Source organism: Carassius auratus, unplaced genomic scaffold, assembly GCF_003368295.1.
Source record: "Carassius auratus strain Wakin unplaced genomic scaffold, ASM336829v1 scaf_tig00029285, whole genome shotgun sequence".
NCBI lineage: Eukaryota > Metazoa > Chordata > Actinopteri > Cypriniformes > Cyprinidae > Carassius > Carassius auratus.
The window spans coordinates 253,999-274,631 of NW_020525757.1; the positions used below are offsets into that span (position 1 = coordinate 253,999).

General features: G+C 37.7%; 1 protein-coding gene across 2 annotated transcripts; it reads left to right on the forward strand.

The window, feature by feature from the left end:
* The first annotated feature begins 15,648 nt into the window (after positions 1–15,648).
* Positions 15,649–19,433, forward strand: LOC113079801 (tumor necrosis factor receptor superfamily member 14-like). 2 transcript variants are annotated; one of them, XM_026252025.1, is made up of 5 exons: positions 15,649–16,004; positions 16,800–16,925; positions 17,045–17,197; positions 17,575–17,656; positions 17,785–19,133. In XM_026252025.1, exons 1-5 carry the CDS (start codon positions 15,893–15,895, stop codon positions 17,993–17,995), a joined length of 684 nt encoding a protein of 227 aa, XP_026107810.1. In that variant the 5' UTR covers positions 15,649–15,892; the 3' UTR covers positions 17,996–19,133. The 2 variants fall into 2 exon arrangements, with proteins under 2 accessions (XP_026107810.1, XP_026107809.1); XM_026252024.1 differs by lacking the exon at positions 15,649–16,004 and having other exon boundaries at positions 17,785–19,433.
* The last annotated feature ends 1,200 nt before the right edge of the window (positions 19,434–20,633 follow it).

Sequence of the window (20,633 nt, forward strand, 5' to 3'; positions counted from 1 at the left end):
TGAACTGCTGTGAAGAGAGAACTGAAGATTAACACCGAGCCGAGACAGATAACGAACTACATCACCTACAACAGGGCTCCAGACTGCGACCAATTGGTCGCATTTTGCGACCAAATTTTGAGTGTGCGACTGAATTTTACATCCAGTTGCACATGTGCGACCAGTAGATTTGCACACACACGCACGCAAACACACACACACACTTGCACACATACTAATGAGACGCGAGCACATTTAACACATTGAGTGATGCCTGTCTGTGAAGCGGCAAATGCGTGTGAGAAGAATAGGGAATGGCCACTGTAAGTGGCTAAAATGTGTGGAGGGGGAGGGGCCTAGAGATAATTGAGCGCGCGTAAACATCTGTGGGAAGGAAACAGAGACAAATATCTTCACAACCTGATATGTGCGTGCGTCTGAGCTATGAGCAAGCGAACTATTGATTCGTTCTTCCGACCTGCGGCTAGTGTACCAGTGCCAGAGTCTACAGTGTCACCGTCAGATGATGATTCAGAGTCAGAGGTTGGTGTGACGAAAAAAGTCTGCACCAGGGCCGGCCCGCAAATGCTAAGGGCGCCACTCATCCATAGGGGTGCCAGAATGAGTGAACTAGTGAATTTTTTTTATTTACATTTTTTTTTTTTTATAATAGGCTACTATTTAAAAAACATTAATTCGAAATACTTCCAAATAAAGCAAAAAAAAAAAAAAAAAAAAAAAAATCTGGCTCCTCAATCTTCCCCCGCCCATCGAGTGCTTGAAGTGCGTCAGAAACAGAGCGCGCGCACGATTAGTTGTTGGTAATTTGTTGTGTCGCGTGCCCGACGCCGCATCCAATGTAGACAGCACTGCTTTTGTTAACACACAGCTCGTAGAAACGGGCCTGGCAGCTCGCGCCAGTTCTAGACACGGTGAAAGTTTCCTGATTGTGATGGAAGGCCGAATTTACATGACACATTATAAATGAGCATAGTCTGCGATAGATACAGTGCCAAAAAGAAGAGAAGAGGATAAAGACAGAGGTAAAGAGATGTAGTGAAAGAACGATTTATTGCATAGGAGTAAGATACTATAATTTCATGGCAGTTATTTTTACCTTAAACTTAATGTTAGCAGTTGTTCTGAGTTCTGAGTCCCCAGACTGTGATTTTGTACAATCATGTCATTTTTAAGACATACTTTTTATTATCACTTTTTTATTAATGTTTTACTCTACATTTGTGCAGTTTTGGGGGGATACAGTACAGGCCAAAAGTTTGGAAACATTACTATTTTTAATGTTTTTGAAAGAAGTTTCTTCTGCTCATCAAGCCTGCATTTATTGGATCAAAAATGCAGAAAAAAATTAATATTGTGATATATTATTACAATTTAAAATAATTCGTTTTCAATTTATTATACTTTAAATTATAATTTATATCTGTGATGCAAAGCTGAATTTTCAGCATCATTACTCCATTCTTCAGTGTCACATGTGACATCCAGTCTATCACATGATCCTTTAGAAATCATTCTATATGATGATTTATTATGAGTGTTGGAAACAGTTCTGCTGTAGTGTGTGTGTGTGTGTGTGTGTGTGTGTGTGTGTGTGTATGTATGTATATATATATATATATATATATATATATATATATATATATATATATATATATATATATATATATATATATATATATATAATATAAGCATGAACACAATGACAGGGTGAAATGGGCTGTGATGCATGGGGCGCCAGGTAAAATCTTGCCTAGGGCAGCAAATTGGTTAGGGCCGGCCCTGGTCCACACTCACCATTTTCGAGAAGACTGGCTGTAAGAATTCAGATGGCTGAGGTACTACAAGCATTAGAACTACCTTTCACCAATTACAAAAGCCAGCTCGACCTTCAAAGGAAGAATGGCTTAAAACTTAACGAAACATACAACAACGATACAGCATGCACACAAACTTTTTTACTAAGCACATTTTTTATTCTGAGTGTATGGAATTTTGTTTACTATTTGTACTGTCATGACAGCGATGGGGCTGTCAGTTTACCTTGTTGCATCTTCAAAAGTGCAGAATAAAATGTGACACTGAATTTGAAACAGCACATTGTAATTTCTGCATCTATTATTAAAGTATTTATTAGTAATACAGTGGAAATTAGTAGATTTGGTTAGCATGTTGATTTACGGTGTGCGCCCCTAAATTTTCTGGTTGTGCCCCTAAAATTTTCAGTTGGGGGCCACTGTGCTCCTAGTGAAAAAAGTTAGTCTGGAGCCCTGTACAATAAACAACACTGACCATTATCTCTCTCTCTCTCTCTCTCTCTCTCTCTCTCTCTCTCACACACACACAAATAGATGCTGAATTAAATAAATATTATTTTATTTGTAAGAATGTGTCATTTATGAGATCAGACACCCGTCCCCAACAAACCCCTGCCGCCGCCACCAAAATCTCACTCTGAACTCAGTTCAAAACTTGAGAGCCCTGCGTATGAGTACAGCACTTTTTCACAATACTTATTTCAAATTAGGTTTACAGAAAATGCATGTTTCAAGATTACAGTTTAAAAAGCCAGATGACTGAGACTCACTGGGAAGACCATGTTCTAGTTCATAATAAAAAGTCCTGTGTTCAGTGCTGTCATTGCAGGCTCACTTTATACCAAAAACTTTTTAAAAAGAGTTACATAAACACAAAATAAAACCAGGCAAACAATGATTAAGCAATTAAAATGTTATAAATTGCATGATAAAATTATAAAATATTTTCTGATAAAATAAGGATAATATTTGTTTTGTGTGTCCAATGTTTTGTGTGTTCATGTACAGTTGTTGTCTGTAGACTTTGTGAGCGTTGGTGTCATCTGAAGTCTTCACAAGTGAGTTTGGATTCAGTTTGGAGCTGCTGTAATCTCTAGAAACCTTGGGATTGACATCCTGAGATAAAACCAGGAAATAAAAAGAAGAAAGTTTAGCATAGCTGCTCCTGTATATATTATTTCAGACAAAATATTAATCACATATAACTGGAGTGCATGGTTATTAGATGTGTTGTGTGAATACTAAACTATGTATTTTAATCTTATTTAATCAAAGAAAACGTGTGCCCGACCCCCAAATATTATTAGGAAGGCTATTTCAAAGTAAAATACCAAAAAGTTCTACTTCCTTTAGTGGACTTTGATAAAACTCACTACAGGCCAAGCACCACAGCTGCTGCTGCACCCATTTGTGCTTATTTTGCTATATATATATATATATATATATATATATATATATATATATGATTTGATCACAAGTACATCCAAAAACTTTAGGCAGGTGCTCAATCACATGATACACTTCACCAATCAATAAACAAAAATCGACACACTGCCACTAATGCTCTCAAAAATCAGTTTATTGATGAAGTGTTTCATGTGATCCCTGTAAATGTATTATTTGTGGAACAGGCATCTCTTTAGAATGGAATACACATTTTAGTAGGTGGAACATTATATTTGTAATTTATACTACCGTTAAAAGTTTGGAGTCAGTAAGATTTATTACATCTTTGAGAGAAGACTCTTCTGCTCACATAGGCTGGCTTTATTTGATCAAAAGGAAGTAAAAAACAGTAATATTGTGAAATATTAACATTTAACACAACAGTTTTCTACGTGGGTATATTGTGAAATGTAATTTATTTCTGTGATCCAAGCTAATTTTTATTACTCCAGTCTTCAGCGTCACATGATCCAGGTCAAGTCAGGTCACTTTTATTGTCACATCATCACAGCACATAAGCCTTGGTGAGTGAAATTCTTTTGAGCTAGCTCCAGAAAGTGCAGAAACAATTAACATATAACCATACAGACTTCAAAAGGTGAAAATGTGCAATATGCACATACATATGGTCAGTACCATAGACTGTATAAAAACATGGACATAGTGTCCGTGACTTCACCTGTAGACTCCTGAAGTGTGCTTTTGAAGCCTAAAGTGTGTAGAGTGGGCCGTCGCCATCTTGGCAGCGCGTCACCGTGTGACTCTCCCGGACAATCAAAAATGGGCAAAAAGGCAGGAGCTGATTGCTGAAGCCACGCCCACCTAGCACGACGGCATTGTCAGCAGCAGCAATCCACCTGTCACTCAAGTGGCCACGCCCCTTAATTATGCAGAACTTTAAGGCTTAATATAATTTATACGGATAAGTTATAAAAAAATTCAACCCCCTCACGGTTGTCATGAAGGGCAAAATTAGCAATATAGACCAAAATCATTTTTTGAACCAGGCTGTAAACATGTTTTTTTTCTGCTGTAAAGTTGGGCATTTTAACATGGGGAGTCTATGGGACTGACTCTCTTCTGCAGCCAGCCTCAAGCGGCCAGTCGATGAATTACAGTTTTAGTCACTTCCTTATTGGCCTCACAAGAGAGAGCGAGAGTTTGACGCTCGGTCAGTACACACAGTGTACTATTAGACATACTTACAGTTAACACTACACATTATTTGCAGTATGTACATAAATGTATACAGTAAGCACTAAACATTATACACTATACACAGAATGTACAGTACATGTTCCACATTATGTAAACATATATAAGCATAAAAATATGCTAAGGGTGAAACAGTCTACTTGAAATGGATACATAAATGTCATGGATGTGCATTGGATGGTATCCAGTGGTATTGGGTAGGTTACTGTATTAAATGCAGTGTGTATGTGTTGAACTGTTGGAGTTAAAGTGCAGTGTGTGGCATACCATATTGTAGGAGTATGCTGTAGGGTGTATTTGTTCAGACTGTTCATTAGTCTGATAGCCTGAGGGAAAAATCCCTATCCCTCAGTCAGCTAGTGCGCGATCGGATGCTACGGAGACGTCTTCCTGACGCAGAGAGAGCAGTCTGTGGGACGGGTGGCTGGAGTCACTGATGATTGTCCGGGCTTTTCTTATACTCCACCTGGTGTAGATGTCCTGGAGGGAGGGAAACTCTCCTCCAACAATGTGGCTGGCAGTTCGCACAACCTTTTTCAGAGCTTTACGGTTGCCAGCGGTGCTGTTTCTGAACCAGGCAGTGATGCAGCCCGTCAGGATGATCTCTATAGTGCAAGTGTAGAATGATCTGAGGATGCTGGGGCTCATTCCAAACTTCCTCAGCCGTCTCGGGGAGAAGAGGCGCTGGTGTGCCTTCTTCAGCACTGCGTCAATGTGTGGAGACCAGGTGAGATCCTCGCTGATGCGGACGCAGGGGAACTTGAAGCTGCTTACCCGCTCCACAGTCTTGTCGATGGTGATGGGTCTGTGTTCTCTGCTCTGTCTCCTGAAATCCACCACCAGCTCTTGGTCTTGTCGATGTTGAGTGAGAGGTGGTTCTCCTGACACCATTTAGTCAGGGTGCTCACGTCCTCTCTGTAGGCTGTCTCATCATTGTTGGTGATCAGGCCTATCACCGTTGTCTCATCAGCGAATTTGATGAAATTGGAGCTGTGTGTGGCTGTACAGTCGTGTGAACCAATGTTTAGGGTTAGCGGGGATGAAGTATTGATGCCCATTCAGACCACCTGACTTCTGCCTGTCAGGAAGTCCAGGATCCTGCTGCACAGAGATCTGTTTAGTCCCAAAGTCTGGAGCTTTGCAACAAGTGTGGCAGGCACAATAGTGTTAAATGCAGAGCTGTAGTCCACAAACAGCATTCTCACATAGGTGTTCTTATTTTCCAGGTGGGAGAGAGCAGTGTGTAGGGTGAAAGCAATAGCATGGTCTGCAGAACGGTTGCTTCCATATGCAAATTGTAGAGGGTCCAATGAGGCAGGCAGCACAGAGCAGATGTAGTCTCTGACGAGTCTCTCAAAACACACTTACTGAAGATGGGTGTGAGAGCGATGGGCCTCCAGTCATTTAAGAATGTGATTTGGTTTCTCTTTGGAATGGGCACAATGGTATATTTTTTTTAAAGCACGAGGGAACCACAGACAGACATTCTGATTTGTTTCTTGAATTATTATCAATGTCTTATCAATTATCAAAAGTTAAAACAAACATTTCTGTTTTAAATAAACACTGTACAGTTTTACAACTTTATTCATCAAAGAATCCTGAAAAAATGAAGCAACATCGCTGTTTTCAACACTGATAATAATCAGAAATGTTTCTTCAGAAGCAAATCAGAATGACTTTTGAAGGAACACGTGACACTGAAGACTGGAGTAACGATGCTGAAAATACAGCTTTACCATCACAGGAATAAATTACTTCTCTAAATATAGAGAAATTGTGTATGTTCAAGATTGTACTTACTAGTCGTGCAGTCTATAGCATCTTGGAGATGTTGTCTGACAGCAGCGGTGGGCCGACGGGCAGCAGGGCCTTCTCTGCTGGCCCTTTTAAAAACAAAATTGTGTGAAAAGTCTATGGCCTACACTACAGATTGTGCTACCCTTTTGATGAAGTCACATCTGATTTGTTATGAGCATTCGTGACCGAATCATCAGCCAATCAAATTTTGACGTTCAATGACAGCACACCCTCTGGGTCTAGAGACGTGCCCAGTGCTACCCTCAGCGTTCAACTGCCCTTTTACTCAGGGATTTCCAAAGTACGAAAGTGAAATTTAATGAAAAGAAAATACAGCCTACAGATCTGGTTGCTAATCTACTAAAATGCTTTTTTTAAGGTGCTCTTTTGCAGACAAAAGAGAATAACTGAGAAAGAAAGACTTACACCTAAACTGAAGGCCAGCAACATTTTTATGCACCATTTCAAAGATTGCAACTACGAGTCAAGGGACGTGAAATTAGTACTTTTTTATTTGATGAGTATTGTATCATGCACATTGTTAAAATAGAGGTCGACCGATTCATTGGTTTGGCTGGTTAATTGGCACCGATAGTTGATTTGCAGAACTATCGGTTATCTGCAAAAATGGAGATAGTTTTCCTTGTGTTTGTTTTTCCATGTGAAATAAAAATAAACTGATAACAAATAAACAGTTTTAGAATGTGACACGTCCGGAGTGTGTGATAACTGTGACTTCTCAAAGATGAGGCGCTGCACTTTTGCACAGTGTGTTAACTTTTATATATAACTTTTATATATATAATTTGATTAGATAATCATGCAGTGTTCTAAAATAGCAGCAAATAAAATGTGAGTACACATAAAATATCAATAACTTGTGCATGTAATTTTAATATGGCCTTGTGTATGTATTTCAAGATGGCTCTCTTTAAGCATGACTGTTGAAATTAAATTGTAATACTTAATAAGAGTCCATTTGTAACATTAAGGAAAGCTGCAGAAGTATTGTTACTTGTTAGAGCATGTTCATTTGATTTAAACATTTACTATTACTAATAGGTTTCCTTTTTACATTTTAAAGTTTCTTCTTTTAACTAGGGCCGGGACTTGATTAAAAAAATTAATCTAATTAATTAGAGGCTTTGTAATTAATTAATCGAAATTAATCGCATTTTAATCGCATATAAATATTTGACCTGAAAACAGTGAGAAGTCATTTTTTTTCACATGGATTTATAGTATACCATTGAATAATGACTGAATACATAAGCTTAAGCAACAAAATATTGTTTATTTTTGTTCAACCAAGTCTAGCAGACCAGTGCAATTTTTGCCATGAAGTGTAGCAATAGCATATTTAGAAACAATTTAGAAATAGTACATTTCAGAAATTCAGGAAGCTTATAGGTGCTGGAACCTTCTGTAAAGTGTTTTTTAAGTAAAACACAATACTGTCAATTACATTCAGAACATTGGAAACACTGACTATTAGAAAACATCTCTCTGTTGCTTCAGAGGCCATAACATACTAAGTCCAACTCTCAATAACCTTGGCCAAAACAATAAAGAGTTCAACATAAACTGTTGCACAAACAAAATAATATATAGTTCAACATAAAGTGTAAAGTCCACGCTAGCTGCTATATGTTTTGCGTTGAGGTGATCCTTGAGACTCGATGTTCTGCGGTGTCTATGGGTGATATGCGAATGCTAGTTGGTGCTTCAGTATAATCGGTCCGCCGAACTCATCCAGTGAGAAACGTTCCGCGGTGCAAAAATAAGTTATTAAAAACGCGGGAATTTTTTTTCTGTAATTAATTAATCTTAGTTAACGCGTAATTTTTTGTGTAATTTATTAATCTCAATTAACGCGTTAAAGTTCCGGCCCTACTTTTAACATCAGTAAACTTTGAAATAACTTTAATGATCAATTTAATAATTAATATTAATACTACATTTTTATTCATTTACAAAGTATGGTTCAGTACTTTTACTGCTTTTTTTTTTAATAGTAAAGCTCTATTTTAGTTTTCGTTCAGTATCCATTTTAAAAACTATTGGTTGATAAATCGGTATCGGCCAGTGTGGAACAACCTAGCTATCAGTATTGGTAAAATCCACTATTGGTCCATCTCTAGTTGATAATACTGTGGTGCGGTGTGTGGGTGTCCAGCATTTGTACAGTTCTGCTGCTTTGGGCGTCGTCATTCCCTTCATCCGTGTATTGGCTGATTACTTTTACTGAGCATGTAGGGAAATTTACTCTGCATCCAAAGGGATGGTTCACCCCAAAATGAACATTTGCTGTTAATTTACTCTCAGGTCATCAAAGGTTTTTTTTCTGCAGTAGAACAGTAAAGATTTTTAGGTGAAACCGTGTGGTCATGCTCATTTCACTTTCACTTTCAAGTTAGCGATTTAAAAGTCAGGAGCAAAAAAGGGGAAAAACTCTGCTCAACCCCTAGTGATACCGGTATTACTGGTGTTGTCACACGTCCATTAACCAGTGGGAAAATTTCCTCACATGCCTAGAGGGAACGCACTTAAAAGCAACATATAGACAGGACAATCTAGCAAGTGCATAAAACAAACAAAAAATTGTCTCGTAGAATTTACAAATAAAGCATAATTGTGCATCATTTTGTCCACTGCATTACTTGGACTTATTTTGATCCTCTTCTGTCCAGCTGTAGGTGGCAAGAGATAGAGAAGAAGCAGCGTAGAAGTGATCTCACTGTCCCAGTCCATCATGAAGAAAAACAAGGCATTAAAGTCTAATAGGAAAAGATAAAACTAGCTAGCTAACTAATTTGTTTTATGAACAAGTGTTTTTTTTCGCTACATTCATTCTGCCATGGTGTTCCACCACACCAAAAATCATAACACCACGACTGCAACTTCAAAGTGTGGTCCGATATTGTGCATTCTATTGCTATGTTTAAGCCCCATTAAAAGCATAAAAAACATTCTTGCTGGAGTTTATTGCGCTTTTTAAATCTCAATTTTAGCCTGACAGCACTTGCATAAAATGGTTGTTTGGTCGAAGCGGATTAATATACACCGGTTTTCGGTATGAACCGGTATACCGCCCAACACTATCTTGGAGGCTGTTCCAGCACCAAACGGCAGCAGGAAGTCTTGATTCACCGGTTGATTATACACACAAGCATACAGTGCAGACCAAAAGTTTGGACACATCTTCTCATTCAAAAAGTTTTCTTTATTTTCATGACTATGAAAATTGTAGACACTGAAGGCATCACAACTATGAATTAACACATGTGGAATTATGGAATTATATACATAACAAAAAAGTGTGAAACTGAAAATGTCATATTGTAGGTTCTTCAAAGTAGCACCTTTTGCTTTGATTACTGCTTTGCACACTCTTGGCATTCTCTTGATGAGCTTCAAGAGGTCGTCACCTGAAATGGTCTTCCAACAGTCTTGAAGGAGTTCCCCGAGAGATGCTTAGCACTTGTTGGCCCTTTTGCCTTCTGTCTGCTGTCCAGCTCACCCCTAAACCATCTGGATTGGGTTCAGGTCCGGTGACTGTGGAGGCCAGGTCATCATCACTCTCCTTCTTGCTCAAATAGCCCTTGATGCCTTCAGTGTGACTCTACAATTTTCATAGTCATCAAAATAAAGAAAACTCTTTCAATGAGAAGGTGTGTCCAAACTTCTGGTCTGTACTGTATATATGATGGCAGGGCTCAGTGCATTGTTAATGTTGCACTTAATGATTTTTATCGTGTGTTGTATATTAAACCAGTGTAAATCAGAATAAAGATTTTGGAAAAAAAGAATAGTCAATAAGACAGGAATATAAATAAGGTGTTTTCATGGCTAACATCCAGCAAAACACTAGATTTAAACACAAGATTTAAAAAACACTTGTCGTACTTATCACATAAATATCACATACTTTAAGACTTTTACTCAAGTAATATTCTAAACGGTGACTTCAACTTCTACCAAAGTATTTTTTCTGGTAAGATATCTGAACTTTTACTTGAGTATGACTTTCAGGAACTTTATACACCACCAATATTTGCATTTATCTGACCATAAACAACAAGAAAGGCTTGTTGAAAATGCAATTTCATTCTCTTCCACAAGGTGGCTGTTTAAGAGCGCTGAAATATTGTGGTTTCCTCGGTAACGCCTGTTTCACACATACTCCGTCTGCAGTGCCTATGCGATGCATATTTTTTTACGCATCCATGTTAATGGATTCCAGCGTTCACACTGCACACGGTTGCAATCCGTCAAATGTGTTCCAGGAGTGGTGGGTCTGCAGCAGTGCAGCGATCGTTTACATAGGAGTCTATTTTTGCTGTACTGCATGCGCTGATTTAAAATTACATATTTATTGTGAATTTACTGCATTTCCGTGTCAATCAATGTTGATTTTTTCCCGCGAACAATGCGCTGTCAATTGTTCGCGGTAAAAATCAACATGGATTGACACGGAAATGCAGGTAATTCACAATTAATATGTAATAATTAATACTTACTGTTTCACACTCAACACATGGGTTTTGGCTAGATTTAAAACAAGAAAAAGAGCAACTTTAGATAAACAAGGGAACGTGTTGCACTTTTTATGGAGGCAGACAAAAAGTTCATTAAGACCTGTAGGAATGCTTGTAATAAAACGCGCTTCGACTTGAAGGTTTTTTTTTTTTTATTATTATTTTTTTTTTTTATTCTCAAAAAATAAAATAAAAAATTGGGAGATATGTAAGGACAGAGTGGAGATATTTTGGAGCCCGACTGGATAGCACAGTTGGGACTAGGGTTGGGAATCGATAGAAATTTTCTGATTCTGGTTCCTTTAAAATCATTAAACAATTATTAAGAAATTGTGGTAAGGACAAATGCACAATACTCAACTACTCAATGCTCAATACTGTTTATTACTTACTGTCAACTTAATTTAAAGGTTGGCAATGTCAAAATGCAACATATATTACAGTGTAAAGATCTTCATTAGTGATGGGAAGTTCGATTCTTTTCCGCGAACCGGTTCTTTCGGACGGTTCGATTCAATACACCGGTTGAAAAAACCGGTTCATCGGTTCTTTCACGCTCAACGTAATGACGTCATTGGCGATGACGTAATGGTGTCACGTCTATCAAACATTCAAATATATAAAGTCAGTAATCATAACTTTAGTCAGTTAAAACCTCATAATCATGAAAAGTTTACATTTGAGTTTTGCAACAACACCTAAATACAGTAACAGCAATAATGTGCATATGAGGATTTAAGTCTTGAAGATATAAAGTAAATAAATTAGGTGTCATCAGCGCAGAAACCATGATCCCCTTACTAAACATAATCCATTGCGATGTATTTGTTATTAAATGAGCTTAGCCTACGTTTCGCCAGATTGCCCTTCCTCCAAGCCCTCGAAATACCCGCGCTCATAACATTACTAGCACAGAATCAGAATCAATCACCAAAAGTATCACTTCGGTTCAGACATGCTGTGAGTCAGTTGGCTTCACGCTGAATCGCGCATGCGCAATATCATCAGTTAATCGGTTCTCAATTTGGACGCGTCCGACAGAAACGATTCTCGGTTGAGTGTACTGGTGATCCGAAAACCGATGCAACCGGTTCTTGACTCGAGAACGAGAACTGCTCCAGCAGTGGGCGTGTTCGTTCATTATCTGGCTCGGCTCAGTGTTCATCTTCAGTTCGGTCTTCACAGCAGTTCATTCAGTGTACTGTTTGAGTAAATGGATTACCCCGGGATATTGGTTTATTCTGACTCAGAGGGAGTGTCAGTCACATTAAAAAAGTTAACAGCTTAAGTCATTTGTGGATTTATGCTTATTGGAGACGTGAACCATTTCAAACGATTCAGTTCGATTTGGTGAACTGGTTCAACCGGTTCACTAAGAAGAACCGGTTAAATTGAACGATTCGTTCACGAATCGGCCATCACTAATCTTCATAAGTGAGGTGGGGTATTTTTAGAAATTTTCTGGTTCGGCTTCTGGTTTCATTTAAATGAACTATGTTTTTTACTATTTCTCCTTCACTGAATGTAGCGTTGCTGGAAGGGAGTAAGTAATGTTGAGTAATGCTAGTTCATCAATCAGCATGTGTTTCAAAGTTGATGTTTTTTACACTATCAATAACGTTTTGCTTTTCAAGCAGGAATAAGCTTGTTGGCCAAATAGTCCCTTGAGGGCTGAGACACTTGTTAATTTCCCTTAATTAATGAGATATAAACAGTTAAACTTAAACATGTATACACATTCTCCATAAAGTCCGCATTTTTAAACATTTAGAATGCATTAAAATAAATATTTTCTATCACTTTTTCACTCTTGAATTGACCTGTACACTAAATAATCTAACCCTCATACTTGTATAACAATAGCAGTCTATTTATTAAGTGTTCCAGGTTGAAGCCAGTATGTATATTAATGACAATATGGGACAAATATAATGTTATTTAGTGGCGGCATGTGCAGCACGCTGCTGTTAGATGTACAGTCACACAAAACGATGTGCAGTTATCAAAGGCGTGAGTGCACATACAGTCATGGGAAACAATGTGTTCGGCAATTAAAGACGGGACAGCGCAATGAGTCTGTGGATGCGTGTCATTGGAATCAATGTGCTCAGTAATTAAAGAGGCAGGGAGGTGTGTCTGTTATTCGGATCGTGACATCCTTTATGGCAGCGGTTCTCAATTCCAGTCCTCGCGCCCGACTGCTCTGCATATTTTGCACATTTCTCTTTGTTAACACACCTGATTCAATGCACTTTGATTGGAACATATAGCTACGTTTGCTTTGAACTGGAATCATGGCTGAATATCCTGTGATGTCCATTCCGCAGGGCACTTATGTTCGGATAGAACAAATGTCTGAAACGCTAAGAGAAACTTTCAAAATGTGCAGAGCAGTGCAGCGCGAGGACTGCAATAGGGCTTGGGCGTCGTGACGTCATTACTTTGCGTGGCCGCCACGTTGAATGCGTCCTTTACTGCTACTCAGACTACTGCGCAGTGTTTAGACGTACTCCTTCTCATCCGTGTGTCTTAATTTGATTAAAAATCTATTTCAACCATGGTAAACCGTTGCTGTATTGTGGTGTGTAATAGCGCAACACAATTGCCATGGGGAAAATAAAATGAGAATGGATTAACTTTACACTGCTTTCCTGCTTGGAGGCGCGACCACGGAGACCATAACATCTGAATATTAATTTATATAGCTTAAGTCAACATTGAAAATAAGGTAAATTTCTCGAGTTACTCATCCAAAATACGGGAAATTACAACATTCATCTTTTTGTTGCTATCCCTCTGCTGACAGCAAAAACTCGTACTGTAAAACTGCTGCATTTACTAACGTTATTTGTGAAGCTAGGTCTAACGTGACTGTAGTTACAGATTGGCGTGAAATTGTGCTCTCACAACAACCACGCTATCTTAAAAAGCCCAACATCACGCTAAGGTTGCTTTCAAGTAAGAAAAACGATGCTTTGAAAACATCTGTTTCGCTGGAAGGACAAGGAGTAGCAACAGGACAACAGCACAGAGACTTGACAGGTCTGATGGAGGGGCTAACGGGATATTTGACAGGAAAATACTAAAACGGGAAGACAGCTCAAATACGTGAGAACCCCGGAAAAACGGGAGGGTGGACAGCTACTAACTACACTTTTGAAACACATTGTTAAAAGTCCATGTGTGAATGGTTGTTAGCACTAGCGGTTACTAAACTAGCAGCTAGGTAGCGTTAGAGCGCAGCTTACCATATTACTGTAGACTGTTTTGCCGCTGTTCCGTTTCTATGATCTGCAACTCCTGAACATATCCATTTGTGAACTGCACATGAGACTCCAATGACTTGTAGCTTCGGAACTGTTCTGAAGTGTAGGCGCTCACAAAACAAACAAGGTAGCCGAAGATATCTGTAATGCAAGAATGCTGCAACAAGTCTCCTTCGGTACTCCACTCTTTGTTGGGAATTTTATATGGATCCAAACCGTTAACAGTGCCGATTTTGTCCACATACCGGTCCCTGACATCCCTATTTAGCGTATCCCTATAAATCCCACAACCTTTTCGCGATTTTGACATCTTTTTTTCTTTCTCCCAACTCTGCTCTTCTCATTCAACTCGCTGTATGTTTACATTTGCGAAGCTGGCAACAGGGCCGCCACGTCCCAGAGTGCAACTCGGCGCCCAAGCCCTATTGAGAACCACTGCTTTACGGGAAACGCTGAATCGTCAGAACACCGGCGCAAGGCTGCTCACTGCGCTTGGTCACGTGTTGCACCAGAACCGTTTTTGGAACCGAAACTTTTAACGATTTTCGGTTCCCATCCCTAGTTGGGACACCGGGCTAGCGATTTTTCAAGCCTTGCATTTACATAAAAGTACTAGGGGTGTAACCTTACGCAAAAAAATCACGGTTCGGTACGTACATCGGTTTTAAAGTCACGGTTCGGTTCATATTCGGCACAGTAAGGGAAAGAAATGCTAACATTTAACAGCAGGTTTGTTTAACAATTTGTTTACACACACATATATATATATATATATATATATATATATATATATATATATATATATATATACACACACACATACATACATTACAGACCAAAAGTTTGGACACACCTCATTCAAAGAGTTTTCTTTATTTTCATGACTATGAACATTTTTCCTATTTTCCCAGTTGTAATGATGTTCACACTCACGTGATGCCTTATGAAAACTTTACAATCAGCTGCAGGCCGGGATTTGTGCTGAATGCGGAGACTTCCGCCACTTAATAAGTTCGTTTGGAAACACGAATATGTACCTATGCTTCGCACAAAAAAAAAAGCGTTCTGTCATTCGGTACACACGTGCACCGTACCGAAAGCCCTGTACCGAAACGGTCCGGTACAAATACACATACCGTTACACCCCTAAAAAGTACAGTTTATAATTTAAATTGCAGGGCAAGGTGGAAGATAAACAATACTTGTAATAAACTAAATTTCAGTGTTGTGTTAATAATTCTGTTCAGTGTAGTTATTTGTGATTTACATCTTTTCAGTATTCACTCTCCCTCTTTTCTGTTTGGTTCTAGATCTGGGAGTTTTACCTGCAAACCCACGTGAGATTGCTGTGTGATTCATCTGGTATTTATATAAACATCCCCTTTGTGTTCCTCTTATAATTAACTAGATTATATCTGAACTATATTTAGAGTAGTTTTGTCTTTTGATGACATCTAGTGAATGGAGTTATTCAGCATCTTAAAATGTTAATTACAAAATTAACACCTTAACTTTCTTTTCCTAAATATGTCATATAATATGGAATATGTGTATTTTATAAATGGTCATTCCTCTTGTTTTAAGGAGTTGAGTCTCCTGCTGCTGCATTAATGTATAAAATAATGAGTCAATGTATGATTAGTGTTTAGTTTTGAGACTCATACATTTTAGTAAAATGGATTTAAAAGTGTCTGGCACAATTTATTTCTGTCTGTTTTTACTGAAAGCCATCTAACACAAATCTCTTTTTCAGGTCCATGAAACAAGAAAATGACAAAATGACCATCTCTGCAGATGATTTTAGGTCCCAAATATGTGTATAAAACTACTTCTTCTCCTCTTTGTGAACATTGTGCTTTGTGTGGCGGCTTGTAATAATGATGAATATGAAATTAATGGAAGGTGTTGCCCAAAGTGTCTTCCAGGTAAATCCAGGATAAGATTTCTCTTCACTCAAACACACACTAGATGCAGATGAACTCAGACACTTTATCATTCTCTATTACTCAAACTATCATTCATTATTACTGATGAACAACTGTAATATGCTCTTAATATAATCTTCAGTGCTTGGACTGATTTGATTCTTCATTATAAGTCACTTATCTGACAGATATTATTATAGTTATGTAATCCCCAGATATATTTGAGGTTAGTGGTTTCTGAGACAGAAGATGGTTTGTAATCTCTGATCTATCATCATTGCATTAAACACAACATGACTCCAGGCTAGGGTTGAGTATTGATTCAGATTTACTGATTTATTTCACTTTGATTCTGATTCACAAACATTCACAACTCTTGTCAAGTTGTTCAGCAGAAGCAGATGTCCCTGAAAACAGGCATAAAGTAAAAAAGAGGTCAAAAACCAATATTGGGATTGATCATAACTAGATCCTGATTAATTAGAAAATCTGTGTTCCCAGCGTTATTACAGTCTGATTATTTGTATTAATATTGTATTATTTATTCTAGAGTGTTTTTCTAAATCAAAAATAAAGGGATTTGTGTCGTTAGAAATGTACTTAACATAAAATCAAGATACAGAACATAAGAAACATACCAAAATAAATGTTTTCAGTCTACACAGTTTATAGAAATATACAGACATACAATAAATGCAACTCACACAGTTACAGATACATGTAAAAGTTATGTACATATGGCATGTATAAATAATGAATAATAATGTGCTGGTGATTTTCTTTGATGTTGTCTAGGAAAGCGAGTTTATAAACACTGTGATGAGTTCACAAGCACAACATGTGAATCATGTCCCTTCAGGACTTACACTGATCTTCCTAATGGATTTATAGAGTGTCTGCCCTGTTCTGTGTGTGATACGAGTGAGTAAAACTTTTTCATCATGGGTTCATGCTTTCATATATATTTTCATTTTATTTTCTTCAGCTGACAAAGAAATAGTTTTCTAAAATTGACTCATTAGTTTTTTTTCTTGTTGAAGGAGATGGAGTGATATTAAAGCATGCATGTACAGTAACATCAGACACAGTGTGTGGACCTCTTCCTGGTTATTACTGTTTAGACTTGCTCTATAACTGTAAAAGAGCCAAGAAACATTCATCCTGCTCACCTGGACAATACATCAAGCAAACCGGTCAGTCTTTTATCAGTCCAGCAGCTTTAATATACATCCATACAAACTGAGAGGAATAACTCTCTATTAAATAACTCAATTATGGAAATATGTATGTTGTTACATAAAAGCTTTATAATGTATTACACCTGGTGAAAGTATTAACTGATTCCTTGTGATAGACATTGTATATCATATATTATACATTACATATCTTATATGCACATGACAAAACCACCTGAACAAATCTACTAAATTATGATCAGGTTGATTATAAGTTAGTTATGTGAAGATTAATTTAGTGTGTCAGATGCTCTACTGAATAATGATGTGATCGTCTGTGAGACTGTGTTTATTGCTCATGTACTGATGCTGTGTGTTTAATTGTATTTGTATAGGAACAGAGTTCAGAGATACAGTGTGTGATCACTGTCCTGCTGGTTCATATTCAGATGGGACAGTCTGCAAATTACATACAGAGTAAGTATTAATATTTTAAAACACTGATACCTTCTTAAATGTGTTTTTTTTTAATTGCTTCAGTAGATGTTTTTTTCTCAAGAGATATATTTGTAGTTGATCTTGAGTTCTTTATCTCTTTCTATCAGCTGTGAATCTCTAGACAAGACAACAATCAGAGAAGGAACAGATACGACTGATGCTGAGTGCAGAGATGGAGTATCTTTCCTGACAGTGACTCTGAGTGTGTGTGGAGTGTGTTTGCTGATATTTACTGTCATAGCTGTAATTATTGTACGGATGAAAAAAAAGACAAAAAGAGGATTAGATCCAGTTCCAATCCAAGATACAGCCATGTAATTAATTGTAATTAAACTTCTAAATGGCAGGCAAATGTTTCAGAGATCCCCCAGCAGATCGTTTATCAAATATTCAGTCATGTTTCATGGACTTTTTATGGGAAAAGCTGCACTGTATACAAAGAAGTGTACTGAACCCTCCTAAAGAGGAAAGAGGACTGATGCATCTACAAAGTCAAACTTTGAGAATTGAGTTCATACAAAGACTTTTAACAGACTCGGAGATCTCAAACTGGAGTAATGTACTCTTCTCTACACTGAGAGGATCTGAAGGACTGCGATTGGGAAGAGACTCACTGTGGCTAGATCCTCAGAAGCTGAAACTCTTCAAGATTCCTGGTTTTTATCAAAAACTTTTTAAAGTGTGGGCCATTTCCAAGATTCCACAGAAGAGGACTGTGAACTCTGTGTTCTGGCTGTTGAACAAGCCTTTAATATTTGGCTCATGTTTGGGCTTGTCCAGTGAATGGAGTTACTTTGTGACAGAAGAGAATCTTCTCAACTCTGGATCTAACGTTATATCTGTGAGTTCAGAGACTGAGAAGCTGGGGATGAGATCTACTCGACTGGTCTCCAGAGCTCTTGACAAGTGGAGGATCACTTCATCTGAAACAGATCTGAAACTGTTATTGGATTACTCTCTGGGGTTTATTAATCCAGATTCTGATTCTTTTCCAGGTTTTTATTTAACTCCCATTATGGACAGTTGTGGAGGCTGTTTCTTAGAGTTAAACAGTTTGATTGTGATGGGCTCAGATGTTACTTCTGGAAAGATCTGTTACAAAATCCATGCATTTATACAGTGTTCTAGACTGACACCCTTATTTGCTGTTTTAAATCACATTTTTAATTACTTTAATGAGTGTGAATATTTAAAACCACAAATAAACGCCTTCATAGAAAAACAGAGTCGTAAGTATCAGTGTCAGTTGTTTAATTTTATATTAGGACATGCAAAAATAGCTATTTATTCTGAAAGAAAAGCAAAAAATGATCTTAGGGTTTGCAATGATTTAAATGCAGTGTATACTAACTATTTTAAATCCAGAATATTAATAGATTTGAACTATTTTTGTATATTATATTGTTGGATTAAACTTGTAGCTGTTGTACATTGTAATAAAGTGGCTTCAAATCTCTCTCTCTGGTTTCGTGCGCATGTGCAGACTGAGTGTTGCGAGGAGCGTGTGAGTGAGAATGCAAGGCTTTGTTTAAAGCGCCCTCTAGTAAGAGAAAATGTATTGGGAAATCCCCGAGAACAATAAGTGAGGAAATGGTGTTGGATAAACAAGTTGGTAAGAGTGATGAAGCTGTTGATGATAACAATGAGAAGAATGTCCAGGTTGTAGATTATTTTCAAGACCGGAAAGCATTCATTCAATCAGTTGTGATGTTGATGAGGAGAGAAGGTGAAGTTGGAATTAAAGAATTAAGATGGATTTGGAACTACATTGGTTTCTTTTTCTTAAGTTACTGTGTGCTTTTATATGTTGTTTAAAACTATGTAACCAAATGAGAAACTTCAGTCCAGATCTTTCCCCCATAGAAAACATTTGGTGCATCATAAAGAGGAAGATGTGACTAAGAAGACCTAAGACAGTTGAGCAACTAGAAGCCTGTATTAGACAAGAATGGGACAACATTCCTCTTCCTAAACTTGAGCAACTTGTCTCCTCAGTCCCCAGAAATGTGGAACCTACACCTCATTGCATTCTGTTTTTATTCAAATTTGTAAAGTTTCCCGACTTTTATTGAATCAGGTTTGTGCAATGGAGAATCCTGAAGGGGGCTGTTTATGTTTTTGTTTCAGTGATTAACTCTTATGTTGATGAAGGTTGTGTTTTTTTTTTTTTTTTTTGTGGGTTAAGATCATTTTTATTTTATTTTTTTCGAATGTAGAATGCTCAAATCACTTTTTCTATTATTAAAACAATTGTTTTTAGGATGGGGCAGGATACAACCGCAATTAAAGATTTAAATGGCAGTTATTAACTTTATGGTTGGCCAGGCAAAAATGGCCATGTATATTTCAAGAAGAAGCAGGATTAATAATATAAATGGCCAAGATGGTGATCTGTTGTTTATTAGGTCTAGGATCTCGGTTGAGTTTAAATATAAAGAGATGCAGGATTTGGATACCTTTGTATTGCAGTGAGGTTCTGTACTGTGTTTGAGAGGGGTTTAATTTTTTAGCTTTTTGTTGTGTTAATTGGTTGTGTTATAATGGCTTTATTTTTTATTTTTATTGATTTAATAAAAGTATGGGTTAAAAATCTCTCTCTCTTTCTCTCTCTCTATTCCCTCTCTCTCTCTGTCTGTCTGTCTCTCTTTCTCTAGATGTATTCTTAATGGGTTATTTTTCCAGTTTCTTTATTTCTTTTTTGCATGTCTGAATTGAGTTGGTGCTTTTCCACCAAATAGTGCATGGGTCACTCTCTGTGTGTCCTGTAAGTAAGAGCACAGTGTGTCTGACAGATGGAACCAGAACTTCTCTGTTCTCTTCTGGATTTCTGCTAGAAGGGAATCTGCCCAGTTCTGCCCTGCAGCCGAGACTAGGGGCATTTCTGTGAAGTCCCAGGATGTTCTTGCAGAACTCCAGGTGGAGCATTTGACTGGTGTTTTTATCCCAAGATTTATAG